Here is a 14,131-nt window from a genome sequence, read left to right as displayed (position 1 = left end):
AAAACATCACCTCCTTCTTTCAAATAAAGAAGGAGGTGATAATTTTATTTATTTTATTTTTTTGTGAGGCTTTTTCATTCAGACATGTGGTTCATCTTGTTAACAGAGGCTGACATTGTTAATGAGCAGGTTTGATAAATGATGTGTCTCTGTGTTCTCTCTGCAGGGCAGGCATTGATGATGTGGAGACAGATGTGGGGGAGATTGAGGTGAAGCTTGACAAGGTATCTACCATTCAAATATAGTATTTATTTATTTCTTTGTTTGTTTGTTTGTTGTACTGTACTTTTCAGTAAAGCATCAAATTTGAATAATGTACCGGATGCAAACCATGTTTTTAATTATTTAGGTATTTAGAAATTACATTGCATAGAGCTGGATTTGATCAACATTCATGCCATCAAAGTTTAATAGTTTTTGGCTCTACCTATGAATAATATCCTTTCTCTGTGACTCATCAGTGAGTCGTTTTGGTCTGGGTCTAAATGTTGATGCTATCTAACCAGGAAGCGCTGCTGACACCAGTTATTGGAGTTAACATGTCCGTGCACTGATAAATGACACACATACAGATGACACAGATACACAAACTAATAGTGATTGGTATCACCAAGGCAGTTTTATCATCAATGAAGGCTCCCAGAGAAATATGTACAGTGCATGAGACTGAGGACAGCAAAACCTGCCTGTAATGATGTTGACATGTCTGAATGTTGTTAACACGTTCAGTGCTGTAGACTCTAATGCTTTCAGTCCTTGCTGGTCAGCTGGGCTGGATTGATTCACGTCAGTCATCAACTCCCTGCTGTAAACCTGATGCATTGAATTCATATGATCAAACATTTGGAAATCACCTGGAAATGCATTTAAGCTCATTTCAGCATTGCCAAACTCCAGTAGGCTGTATAGATATTATGAAACTGTTCTAATTTCATGTCATTATGTCATAGATTATGTCACATTATGTCACACACACACACACACACACACACACACACACACACACACACACACACACGCTCTGCAGCATATCCTTTAACCTGTAAAGTGAGAAAGTGTAGTGGCTGCTTTATGTGGCGACTACATTCCATTGCTGTGAGCTGTCTGCACCTGGTAATATACATGTATGTTTATTAGCCTTTAGCTCTCATGTGGCTGAAAATATAATCTGTTTTCTGCCAATAATAAATGTGTATGATGTTACTTGCTGCCATTTTATATATTTTTATATGGTTATTGTTTGTTTAAGATTGATTTAATACAGTCTTATTATGTAGTGTGGTGAACCGTAATAAGATGTGCAAACTTAAATATTAATAATACATTAGAAACACTATTAGCTCATCCTTTAGGCCTCTTCTTTGAGAATCAGGGTTATATGGGGTAGTTCCAATGAAATGTGGAACATGAAGTTCTTTCTCTGTAGGATGCTCAATCCATTTTGTTAAAGAAAGATTGTAAGTCGGCCCCTGACCATTCTATTTAAAAAATATTGAAGTACTTGAGAGACACACAAGCTTGAATAATTCCAGCTTTGTCCCAGATAAAGACATGAGGATTATTCTAAATGAATGTGTCATCCTGTTTTGTGCATGTGACTAACACTTATTTTTTTAGATTTGTGTGACTCCTGTCATAAATCTATTAATATCCTACATACTTACTGTGTAGAATGTGTGATCTTTAAATAGACAGTATTTTTGTTGTGCATTCAAGTTGCTTTTATGTATCGTCCTAGCTGGTGAAACTGTGCAGCGGGATGATCGAGGCTGGTCGAGCTTACATCAGTGCCAACAAGCTTTTTGTCAATGGCATCAAGGACCTGTCCCAGCAGTGCAAGAAGGAGGAGGTGATATCGGTGAGCGGACTTTCTCCAAAAGTTGTAAAACTAGTCTTTCAATGAGTGACATGTCATCAGTCTTTGCTTGGACATTCCTGTGAATTGCCCACATGAATGGTAACAACAGAGCAGTGTAAACATCGTCTGGAGTGATCCATGTAGCTGCTTTAATCATGACAGATGTGACCACATGCAGACATGGGAGGCTACTTTAAAGTCTGTTAATGGTTTTCTTTTTGGAAAATACTTTACTAGTGTATATTTCCAGCAGTGTGCACATTGCTTTGGTTTGGGCTGAGTAGGTAGATTCACAATTCTTTTAGACATTAATCATTCAGTCTTAATCTTATTTTATACCGACAGACGCACATCATAGGTTCACCTACAAATATGTTTAATGCTTCTCAGTAATGCAAAGTTCTTCCTCAGTGGTAGCATTAAGGTTCAGCTTGAATACCCCTAAACACCCAAAACACGTCTAAAATTGAAAAGAACGTCCACATCTACATGAAGATGACCCAGTGGATTCAGGATCGGGCAGTGAGGCTCACTTTCATCGTGTATCTTCACCCCTGACTTACCTACAAGCATCAGCTCTGAAGCAAACCAACTTGTCTGTCCGCTGGACAAAACTGTTGACATGCAACCAGAATATCCAGCAGTGTCCCGTCACTTTTGTCAACACATTCCATTCACGCAAAATTTTGAACCGGGCGTCAAGGCTTTTGGTTTTGTTTTGTGTATTTCTTTAGTGTTGAAATATGATACACATGACTATTATGAAAACTTGATTCTTGACTACATTTTAATTTTCAGGAAAGCCAGTTCAAAGACTGATTGCTGAGTCTAACCTTCTTTAATTTAAGAAAATTATAGTTTGTGTCCCGCTGTATATCCCCGCCACTGTGAAGCAGGTAGAAATATTTCTACCTGTGCGGTAGGATATTATCAGATAAACAAGTCAGAATACAGAAACTATTATGTTGACATCATCATGAGCGTGCAATGTGGTGTCCTCTTCATTCAACCATGTTTGATTGACAGAAAAAACTTAACAACCTTGTCCTATTAAGAGAGTTTACACAGAAACTTGTGTGTATGTCATCAACTTTGCAGGAATGCCTGGAAAAGTGTGGAGAAAGTCTCCAGGAGATTGTCAACTATCACATGGTAAGAAACACATCAGCTTCACACAAATGCAGAAAGTTGAGAGAACGTGTTGTTCCAACACGCCTAGGTTCTTTTGGCATGTTAACGTCTGTCAGACATCCAGTTCCCCGTGGGTCCAGGATTGCACAACACACACAAACTTTAATTGTGACCTCACTCTGTGACGGTGAATCTGTCCACACAACCAAATCTGCAGGCATGTGTGTGATTCAAACCACATGCTTCACCAGATGTGTACAACAGCTATAACACACACACATTCACACTCATACAAAACACACGCATACATTTACATACACACTCTCCCAAAGACATGTGAACCGTTTTCATTCACACGACCAAGTGTGATTGAAAACTTTGCTGTGAATCTGGTACAATTCTGCATTAAAAGAGACAAGGTGATATTTTATATTTTGAAGTCATAAACCTTGATGGTTGTATGCATGTGTGTCTTTTGCCACATTTCATTTTAGTCACGGGGATAGATAATTTTTTGAGTTGTTAGTTTGAAAATTTCTGTGCATCGCATACGTGTGAAACAAAGAAACATGGGTGAGAGACAGAAAGTTAGCTGAGCTGTGGTGGGAGACAACAGGGAAGAAGGAAGAAGAGAAAGATTGACTAGACTCATTTTTCATAATTTCAGCTGGGTTTTTTTGCAGGATATCATTTTGGTGTCAGTAGATTGCTATCTTCACAGATCTTAAGTTTGATATTTGTAATGAACATGTGAGACTTATGATAGATATGAAGGCAGATGGGTTATTTACACGTACATCTTTATTGTTTATTTGAACATTATGTTGTAAAATTGATTTTCTGAAAGTTGGCTGTGTTAGCTATTGGCTGAACTGTGACCTTTTGTTCTTACCTTGCTATTTAGACAAAGGAGCGAAATCATTTTTTAAAATTTTCGTTTCCTCTTTAGCTTTATTAAGTTACATTAATGATTAAAATTTTAATTCATGTTTGTTATGCCTTGGTGTATGTGTTTGAATTCTTGAGATATGGCTAATAACATGTTTTGTGAAGTCACAGTAACCTTGACCTTCACCCAACAAAATCTAATCATGTAATCTTTGATTCCAAGAGTCGTTTGAGCTAATTAGAAGTTTTCTGAAAGTGTTTCTTTAGTATTATGTTAGTAAGAATGGGAAAGGTGGACTAGTGCACAGCCAAACAAAGAAACTAACTAATTTCCTCACTAATCTGTGATATTCTGTGATAAGTTTATAAGTTTCATTTATGTCCTTAGTTCATTTTCATTCATTCATTCATTCATTCATTCATTCATTCATTCATTCATTCGTTTGTTCATTCGTTTGTTCCTGCTAAACTTAAACAGTCCTTTCAGAACAAATTTAAGTTCTGCACGCTAACACGGAGCCATCAGCTGCATTCAGGAGAACCTTTACTGCCTTCACTTTTGATTCCATTCCATTTTTGGTCTTTTCTACATATCTTGACATATTTGGAAGATTTCACATCACCTGTTTTTTCTTCTTCTGTCTCTCCATCACTCTTCCATCCTCTCTCATTGTCCTTAGTTTTCCTGGCCGTTTTTAAGAAAAAAGAAGAATTGAGATTGTATTGTGGTTCTGAATAGATTTAGTAACACAAAGATTATGATTTTGTGGGCTGGGATCTTTGAGTGTCTTTATATATGAACATGTTTGAGTCAGGGCCCCATAACCCACTGCAGGTTTGGGTGGAATATTTGAATTAATTTTGTTTCCGTACAGTATAACCCACTGAGCAGTTGGGAAGTAGTGCTACTCATGCAAGTCACTGTTGGCCATCTTTCCCAACAGCAATCACAGACGGAAACCATCTGTTTTATTTCAAGCACATAGAAAGGGAACATTTTATTGTTTTGCACAGTTCAAACCACAGTTTTTATTCTTCTTCTTTCATGTTTTGCATTGTTGGATGTTTGTTGACTAAACTGCTGACTCGAAGGTTATGGTCACAAAGCGTTGAATTATAATTCACCAATTACTGTTCATGTTACATGTGTGCATTATGTATCTTGGGGTTTACAGGAAATACTGCAGTTTGGAAAACCAGTAAAAGAGAAAAATGTTTTATAGGTTAACAGAAGCAGTTAAGAATGGAAAGAATGGATAGAATGCAATACCCTCAGGATTGCCTCAGTTGTCCTACATTTAATTTGAACTGCCTTGTAAATGCCTCCTGTTATTTGACAACAAGAGTAAGTTTCTATATTTGTAAGATGACATTCATTAATGGTGCCAAACTGCATTTGTGAAAACACGTGGCATCTAAAACCAAGCCGTGATGGTAAAGTCATCCATTATCACATGGTGTGTGTACATACACACAGACACACGCACACGCACAACACACTTTACGTGTATTTTTATTCAGATTTCTATAGAAAGTTTAATCGACAGGCTGTCAAAAGTGATTTTTGTATTAACTTGCTCATGTCAAATGATGGTGTAATCCGTTTGTGTGTGTGTGTGTGTGTGTGTGTGTGTGTGTGTGTGTGTGTGTGTGTGTGTGTGTGTGTGTGTGTGTGTGTGTGTGTGTGTGTGTGTGTGTGTGTGTGTGTGTGTGTACATGTGTTGGATGGATGAGTAGATAGATAGATGGATGGGTGGATACTGAGGAATTGAAGAAGTGTTCTCAGGTTTAATAGAAATTGGCAAGAAATTCAGGAATGTATGAAAAAATCCTTTTCTTGAAGAACAAATATTTTGTCATTGAGTAGAATAAATAGTTAAAGCAGAGAGGGAAAGAGCTGAAGGACAGAGCTGTGAGATAAGGAGGAAGAGGAGTGGGAATTCTCCGGTTCACTGGGGGCATGGGTCGTGAGGCTGCTAATGTGTTGAGGCAGCAGCTGAGTGGGTGCACATGGGTGGGTGTCCACATCGCTTTGCCTCTCCCTCCTCTGCCTGTGGCCACGCCTGTCACGGTGAGGAGCTCATACCGCCATCTGCTGGCGAGACATGGCAACTACAGTTTAGGAGATCTTTGAGATCATCAATGTTACAATCAATTCTTGAGCCTCCTATGTCCATTCTAAGCAGTGAGTGTTGATGGAGAACAATTCCTTTATCCCTTTTGTCCACAGATTTTGTTTGACCAGGCTCAAAGGTCCATTAAGCAGCAGCTACATACCTTCATTAAAGAGTAAGTATCTACTCATACGTAGTTATGGTAATGTGGCTTATATATAGTCTTTTTTTGTGGCCTCGTGATGAGCTGGCATCTTGTCCAGGGTGTAACCCGCCTCCTGCCTGTAGCCAGCTGAGATATTTTCCAGCAGACTTGTGACCTGCAAGCCAAATAAGTGGCTGAAGACAAGATTATTGCAATCATCTGGTCTACAAGAAGATGGATGAATGTCTATAAGATAATTTTATATATTAATGAAATACATTTTAAATGTTGTTACTTATATATTATATCTACATTTGGATTTATTTCTTTATTTTTATGTTTATTAAGTGTTTGTATAATAGGATTGTTAACCATTTTTACAAATACCCAGTAATGATGTAATAATGCACTTCACACTAAGAGACCGCCATGAGTTAAACTGAGTCCGTCTTTTCCAATACCCTCAGAGATGTGCGTAAATTCAAGGACACCAAGAAGCAGTTTGACCGGGTACGTGAGGACATGGAACTGGCCCAAGTGAAAAATGCCCAGGCCCCGAGGAACAAGGTGCATGAGGCCGAAGAGGCCACACAAGCCCTCATCCTCAGCCGCAAAGCCTTCAGACATCTGGCCCTAGACTATGTGCTACAGGTGAAACACACAAATTCTGCTGGGAAACACTTAAAACTGGTTTTAAAAGGTGTAAAATGGTATCATGCAGCCTAAAATCTAAACTTTATATTGTACGTTTTTCTCGATTTTTGGTAGATTAACGTCCTTCAAGCAAAGAAGAAGTTTGAAATCCTGGATGCAGTGAGTAGCCCAAACACATTGTGTCTCTTTTAGATCTCATCATGATAGTGTGGGTTGTGGAAATTTGAATGTGTGTGGTCCCTGAGATGTAACAGAACGCTCCCTGTCCCACTGTGTTTCCTGCAGATGCTGTCCTTCATGCGTGCCCAATACACTCTTTTCCAGCAAGGCTTTAACATCCTGAACGAGATCGATCCATACATGAAAAAACTGGCTGCGCAAGTAATACTAAACTCACGCAGCCAAATCATATGCTTTTAATTCATGCTAAAACCAGCAAATACACGTGTACCCACAGACGCATACACACATACATACAGGTGTGCACTGTTGCTCATATTTACCCTAACAATTTCTTTGATGTGTCATTAAATGTCTTGATGCATTCTGTCTTTCTTTCTTGATACTTTATTTCTCATCACGAAAAAATATGCACACACACACAGACACACACACGCACACACGCACACACACAGTTTGTGTTATTTGATAACTTTGAGTGATAGTAAAACATTAGACTGATCTGAGTTTTAATGCATAAACCAATGGTGGACTAACATCAGTATTTAATCTGTGTACACAGCCTGTCTGTTTATGTTGCTGTTCTCTCTTGGCTTTAGTCTGACTGTCTCTGCTTTCTGTCACTTCATCCGTGCAGCTGGACCAGCTGGTCATCGACTCGGCCATGGAGAAGAGGGAGTTGGAGCACAAACACGCCCTCATCCAGCAAAGGGTGAGACAGTAACACAGATCTTCCTGTTCCTGTTCCTGCCTAAACACACTGTCTCTCCTCCCCCCTTGTCTTTTCTCGCCTCGTGCCTACATGCAGCAGTTCTAGCAGTCCAGACTCACTGCGCTGGTCTTTTGGTTGAAACATGCAGAAGTTACAGATTTAAAACATCTGAGTGTATTTTTATTTGATTTTAAATTACATTTACTACTGATAGTACTGACATTAATGACCTGAAACTAAAATTTTGAAAAATGTCCTTGAAATGTATGAAGGTGATGATTAATTATATTTTTTAAAACTTAAATTTGCTTTTTTTCAAATTTAGATTTTTGTTGAAGACATCACAATATTCTTGTGTATAAGTTTGCCTCAAATAACAGGTCCCTCTTTTCATGAATTTATCTGCTGTTCAGAGAAATAATATTTTTCCTAGGTTTGTGAGCTAGATTTTCTTCTCATAAACTTCACTCAGTCTCACTTATCGTGAAGCATTTGGCTCATTTTAAGATTCTCACTTGAAATCCTGGAGCCTAAAAAAGTATTTTTGTATCCGTCTAGGATATAAAATGGTTCTTTCATAACAAAAACTGAATCATCAAAGGCTTAACAAAGACTTTTTGCAAGACTGTGGAATTATTTTTGCATTGATATTTTGTGACTGAACTTACCTTCAAAGTTCCTTCGATTTTCAAATTCACCACCACAAAAATAAATGTTAAATGAATAATAAGATTATTTATTTAGTTTTTTTTTTTATTGTTGTTGTTGGCTACAGCTAAATGCTTGAGGTCAGAAAGATACTGTGACATATTTGTTTTATGGGTCACTGTGCTGAATAAACTCCTCACTCAGCTCATGAGTCTTGCTCAGGAACAGATGCATGCATTCATCCATCTGTTACCTGAAGAGATGCCAAAAACATGGTTGTTATTCAGCCTGACTTCAGCCCTTCCATCTGATCGATTTTGCTGCCAAGTAAAGGCTTCCTGCCAGGACACAGCAGACATCTTTGTGTCTGACCTAAAGACCTTTCAGCAGCTCTTCATCTTTAATCTGACAGCCAACCTCTGAATCATGCTGCTTGACTTTATATTCTGTAAGGGACACATCTATTGGGCATTATGGGATGTGGATAGTGTATAATAATTAATTCCTAATGCTTTAAGACTACACTTAAGATCATGTTAATGCCTTTTTGATGCACCATTTCAGCAATCATAAAACAATCTTGTTGTTACTTCTAAAGGATTGTAAATGGATGCTCCCCTTGGCTAGTTATAATTTAGAGGTTGGCTGATTTAATAATCATGTAAAACTGTATTAATCTATCTATAATCATGCATGCCTCAATTATAATAAGTTGGTCAGAGCCTGTGTGAAAAACCCTCTTACTCACTAATGTTGATTTGCATATGTTGTTTTATATTAATATATTTTCCTACTAGTGTTTTAATATTGGTAATACACTCTGTTGCCTGAAAATCAGTTGGTGGAGATCTCGTACTAACAATTATCTCTTCCTGTCTCCTCATCTGATTTTCACCTGACCATGTTGCTGCTCCAGACTCTGATGCAGGTGAATTTTTTTTTTCACTTCTGTTCCATCCTTAGAATTTATATTGATCTTTGAGCTGCACATCGCATGTCTGATACTGTTCGAAAGATGCTATTTTGAATAGTGGCATAGGTTTCAGATGTGAGATCTGAAACCTGTGCCAATACTGTAGCGTTCCAGTAGAAACATAGCCAGGTCTCATGGTGTTTATCTGATACGTGTCAGTAAAGAATGTCTGGTTTCCTTTTATCACAACTTATCTTTAAATGTGTGTGTGCGTGTGTGCATGTTAGTGCACAATGTGCAATTTAGAAATACCCCCCCAAAAAAAGTTTCTTTCCCTCCCCAACATGAATTGGAGGAAACATATTTGTTATTTTGTTTGTTTATTTGTTTGTTTCTTTGTAAGATGCCTTAGCATTATGATGATATTTTGTGTTGGAGTGGATCTAAACACATCCAGCTACAGATCCAGAATCTGGTTCACTTCTCGTCTTTCTGCTTTCTGCTATGTGACATAGGGCCTTTTTTTGAGTCACTTTGCTAACACAACAAACAATACAGTAATAGCAGACTAATCAAAGCGGAAAAGTAACAATGGTGTTGGTGGAGGTATGCCCTGTGATTTATATACAGTATGTTTTATGGTAATCACATTCTGGCCCCTGCTGCTGGAATGAATGGGCTGTCTGTTTCTGACGTTCCAGGACAGACACAATATTGTCCACACCAGCATTGGCTTTTTCAGTTTGTTGGTTGTTAAATGGTTTTGACATGTGATGCTCATCTCAGGATCTATTTTTTACAAGTCCTGTGAGCGTCTTTTTCTTGTTTGATGTTGTCTTTTATCTTTAGTCATAGTTCATGATTTTTCTACTTTTTCTCCCATGCTTGGAGGCACCCATACACTAGTCTAAGTCTAACTTCTCAAGCACATTGTTCTTTCATTCCTCTCTCACATATTATAATAATGGAAATATTGTTTGAATCCAATAAAGTATTGATACTTTACCTTTCTCTTTGGTAAATCCATCACCACCAGCTAGATATCACTCTTCAGTCCCTCTGTCTCTACTCTCTTTTCTTTGACAGTCTTTTATGTGTGCAGGGCTTTATTGTTGCTCCTGAGGGACTGTCGCTTTGGCTCCCTCCTCCAATGTTGCAGCATTTGGCAACTTGTTAATTCAAGTAGGTAAAGAGAGGGAGACAGTGAGAAAACCGGCACACAAAACTAGAGTGATGGAGGAAGAGAGCAAAGGAGCGTGTAAGGGAGTATCATACAGTATTACAAAGTTTCTCGCATTTTAAACAATGCGTAAGTTCAGCAATTGTAAATAAGATAATACTGTACGTAGAAAAAAACAGAAGTAGAATTCCATACAATCAGTTCATTAATCCAAAATAATCAATAACTACTGCATCGTGGAGAAAGAGTCAAATTCTGATTGTACTTTAATGCTTTTAATTATACTTTCAATCTTCTATTCTTGATCATTTACACTAAAAATTAAAGAAACTTAAACAGCTATTTTAGTAAAGGAAGATGCATTCTGCTTTACAATATGGCGGACTTCTGGTTTAGAGGTAGATTTTTTTTTTTTTTTTTATGGACACTCTTCGAAACATAACATGGTCCTGGTTGATTTACGGTGGGAGGCTCCGGGCCGGTGCTTGGGGAGCGATAATGTCGGCCTGATTAGGCAGACACAGCGGTGAGGGCGGCGGACAGATGGAGCGCCTTTTATCGGGGACGAACCCTGTCTTCCATCGGGGACGAGCGCTGCTCTGAAGGGAAACGTTTGATCCCTGGCTGCCGCCAAGAGGTCAGCGGGGCACGAGGCCACTGTGACAGCTGTATGCTAATGAGCGCTCGTGCCAGACTCGCGCTGCAGGTGGTGCTGAGCGGAGGAATGTCACGAGCCGCGGATGTCTGAATGAGGCTCGTGCGGGATGCTCGCGTGAGTCTCTGTTAATCCCAGCAAACCTGTGGAGGATCCTGACGATGCTTGTCCGTTTCTGCGGAGGATTATAATTGTTGTAGTTTTAAATTCAGTGTTAAAGTTATTTAGCAGGAGTCTGGCATGTTGTTGGAGATGAAGACGATGGTTTTGGGCCGGCTGGACTGTTCACTGGTGAGGAGCGGCATTTCTTTTCTTTCTTTTTTTTTATCGTTAGTCTGGTGTCGTTTTTTTTTTTTTTTTGCAAAAACGATTGTCTGTCCATTTCCCACAAATATAGGTAATTAAATCGAATTTAGCATCTAGAAATGATTAGTAACGCAAATATTTATTTTGTGTGTTGTGTTGGATCAAGTTAACTGGAAAAACTTGAAGATGTGTCCCAGGAGTCGTCCTCAGTTCAAGTTTTCTTATAATTCCACTTGACATTATTCAGCATAAGGAGCTACCATCACCTCGATGACAGAATCTTCACATATTCCATCCAAGATCGGACATCTTTCAAAAGTCTATAGAATATGTCAGACTTTGACATTTGTTACTTTTGCAAATATGCGTTTTATCACCTAAATAAGATTTACTATATTGTTTTTTAATCTTAAATCTCTTGGAGTTGTTTTACCTCAATCTGGCCCATTCCCCTGTAAAATGGGCCCGGCTGTACTTTTGCCTTTGAGTTTTTTTTCTTTCATGATTTAGCCACATTCAACAAAAGGTTGGTGTGTGTGTGTGTGTGTGTGTGTGTGTGTGTGTGTGTGTGTGTGTGTGTGTGTGTGTGTGCGCGTGTGCGCGTGTGCGTGTGTGTGTGTGTTAACCAATCAGTAGAATGGATGCCATTTAAAATCCCTTCGTGTTTTTGTTTTGCACAGGCTGAACATCCATAAAATTTAACAAAATATTACATCAATAAATGTATTTTTCTACACCGCACATTGCTGCTTCTGTATTCACCATTCTCATTGATCTAATCAAAGTAGTTAAGACGATCATAATGTAGCAACATTACCATAAGTTAACGTTTGTTAGCATGAATGTGATTTGGTCATTTGTAAAGATGAATACAATCACCTGGTTACTGTAAACAAAGAGCCTTACGTTGATGATAACACGGTTTCACTCGTTGGAGTCGAGTGAAACCGAACCTCATCCTCACCGTCCTGAAATCTGTGTCCTTGTACTTTATTGCACGCTAACCAGGTGGCGTTTGACTTTGAATGCTTTTCAAAATGTGTGCAGAAAGAAACAGTTCAGAGGACAGAAGCGTAGATAGAGCGCTGAAGAATTGAAGTATCTGACAGGTAAACACATGAACAGATGGCTGGTGTCAACACGATTACTTTACCTGAGGAATGCATTATAGAAAGATAATGTGTCCCTAACAGACGAATCGTTCATCAGCGTTCTCATGTCAGCTACTGATAAAACACTATCTCTGTTTACCCCTGTTATGTGAAGGTGGACCTTTACACTTTGGGGATTCACTCGAAAGACAGACAGGAAGAGATCTTTGTGGCCATTATGGACTGGTTTCATGACGAGTAATGCCTCAAGAAGGAGATGTGAACAAGAGCCATAATGAAACAGGCTTTGGTGTAAAGAAATGAAAGGATGATGGCCATGGGTTTTGATGATGGCCACTGAGTTAGAATAGAAATACTACATCCAATGTTTTTTAAATGCAGTGATAAACAGAGAGGGATCCAGGAACTAGCATTGACAATAATGTGCACCTTTATGTTCGCTGTACAGGACTTTTCTTACGATGACCCCAAGCTGGAATTCAATGTGGATGCACCTAATGGTGTGGTCATGGAGGGCTACCTCTTCAAGAGGGCTAGCAATGCGTTCAAGACCTGGAACAGGTAAGAAGAGAAGTCAGGACAGAGAACGATATGGAGGAACTCAAAAGACAATTTGATTTTCGACAAAGATAACAGGAAAAATTCCTGTTAACTATTAAAAAGGAATCCATCATAAAATAAATTATTACAGTGTGTGTTCACTTGAAATTATTGAACACTAAATGTTGTTACTGAAGGGGCCTTATAACTAAAAACTTTATTTTCTAAGTACTGTGCAATAAAAAACATTTTGTATGGATAGAAAATGCTCTCTACATGCCTTAATTTTTTTCCAGAGGTAGTAGATACTCCTCTATAAAATTCTTTCATTCTTTTCATGAATACTATTTTTCAGTACAGGGCAAATTTCAGGATGCAGACATGTGAATGATCTCAGAAACTAACTTAGTGCCTTCTTCTCTATTCTAGACGGTGGTTTTCAATACAGAGCAGCCAGCTGGTCTACCAAAAGAAACTCAAGGTACATAATTTTGTAAATACACTGTTGCCAAGGGTTTGTTGACAGATTCGAGTTGTTACTCCACGTATTTGTATATTCATAGAGAATAAGATTACATTCACACTGTTTGAAAGTGACCTAATTCACATTTTTTTCTCAAATCTGATGTTATTGTCTTGACTGCTGAGTGTGAACATGTCTGTACTACGACATTACATTTACAAAATGCTGATAAAAATAAAGAAAAATGTCACTGGAGTGCTATTTCATGTCAAAACACCAAAAATATAGGGAAGCATGTATTTATTTCTTGCATGTTTTGCTGTGTGTTAATGGTCCTGCAGGTTTTTAGAGTTTGAAGTTTCTCATTCATCCATTAAATTAACCCCGTATCCCAGTTGCCTTTTTCTGCGATCCTGTCATTGCTGACAAATCGGTGATGTGGGAGCGCTGACTGGGAGAAGAGACAAATGAATTCTGGTGTGATTGCTCATGCTGCAGGAAACAGACGCATGCATAGAATCAGATATGAATATAGTCCAAATTAGAATTGAAAAGATAAGATTCCAAGTGATTTATTCTCTTTACCCTGGAAGAAACCTCTCCCGTGAACACGTGTGGACAACATGAAAATC

General features: G+C 38.4%; 1 protein-coding gene across 5 annotated transcripts in view; it reads left to right on the top strand.

The window, feature by feature from the left end:
- The window catches only part of LOC137594820 (arf-GAP with coiled-coil, ANK repeat and PH domain-containing protein 3-like), a 48,858-nt gene that overhangs the window by 25,616 nt on the left and 9,111 nt on the right, over positions 1–14,131 (top strand). For 4 of the 5 annotated variants that reach the window (XM_068314368.1, XM_068314367.1, XM_068314370.1 and 1 more), the window contains exons 2-12: positions 167–224; positions 1,739–1,858; positions 2,957–3,010; positions 6,108–6,166; positions 6,604–6,787; positions 6,905–6,949; positions 7,076–7,171; positions 7,608–7,682; positions 9,247–9,258; positions 12,945–13,057; positions 13,466–13,517. In XM_068314368.1, coding sequence (XP_068170469.1) covers positions 167–224; positions 1,739–1,858; positions 2,957–3,010; positions 6,108–6,166; positions 6,604–6,787; positions 6,905–6,949; positions 7,076–7,171; positions 7,608–7,682; positions 9,247–9,258; positions 12,945–13,057; positions 13,466–13,517 — 868 coding nt within the window. The remainder of the gene's footprint in view (positions 1–166; positions 225–1,738; positions 1,859–2,956; positions 3,011–6,107; positions 6,167–6,603; positions 6,788–6,904; positions 6,950–7,075; positions 7,172–7,607; positions 7,683–9,246; positions 9,259–12,944; positions 13,058–13,465; positions 13,518–14,131) is intronic. The other variant, XM_068314366.1, reaches the window with a different exon arrangement.

The sequence above is a fragment of the Antennarius striatus genome, chromosome 5 (assembly GCF_040054535.1).
Source record: "Antennarius striatus isolate MH-2024 chromosome 5, ASM4005453v1, whole genome shotgun sequence".
In the NCBI taxonomy this organism is placed as follows: domain Eukaryota; kingdom Metazoa; phylum Chordata; class Actinopteri; order Lophiiformes; family Antennariidae; genus Antennarius; species Antennarius striatus.
This window is presented reverse-complemented; position numbering and strand designations above follow the sequence as displayed.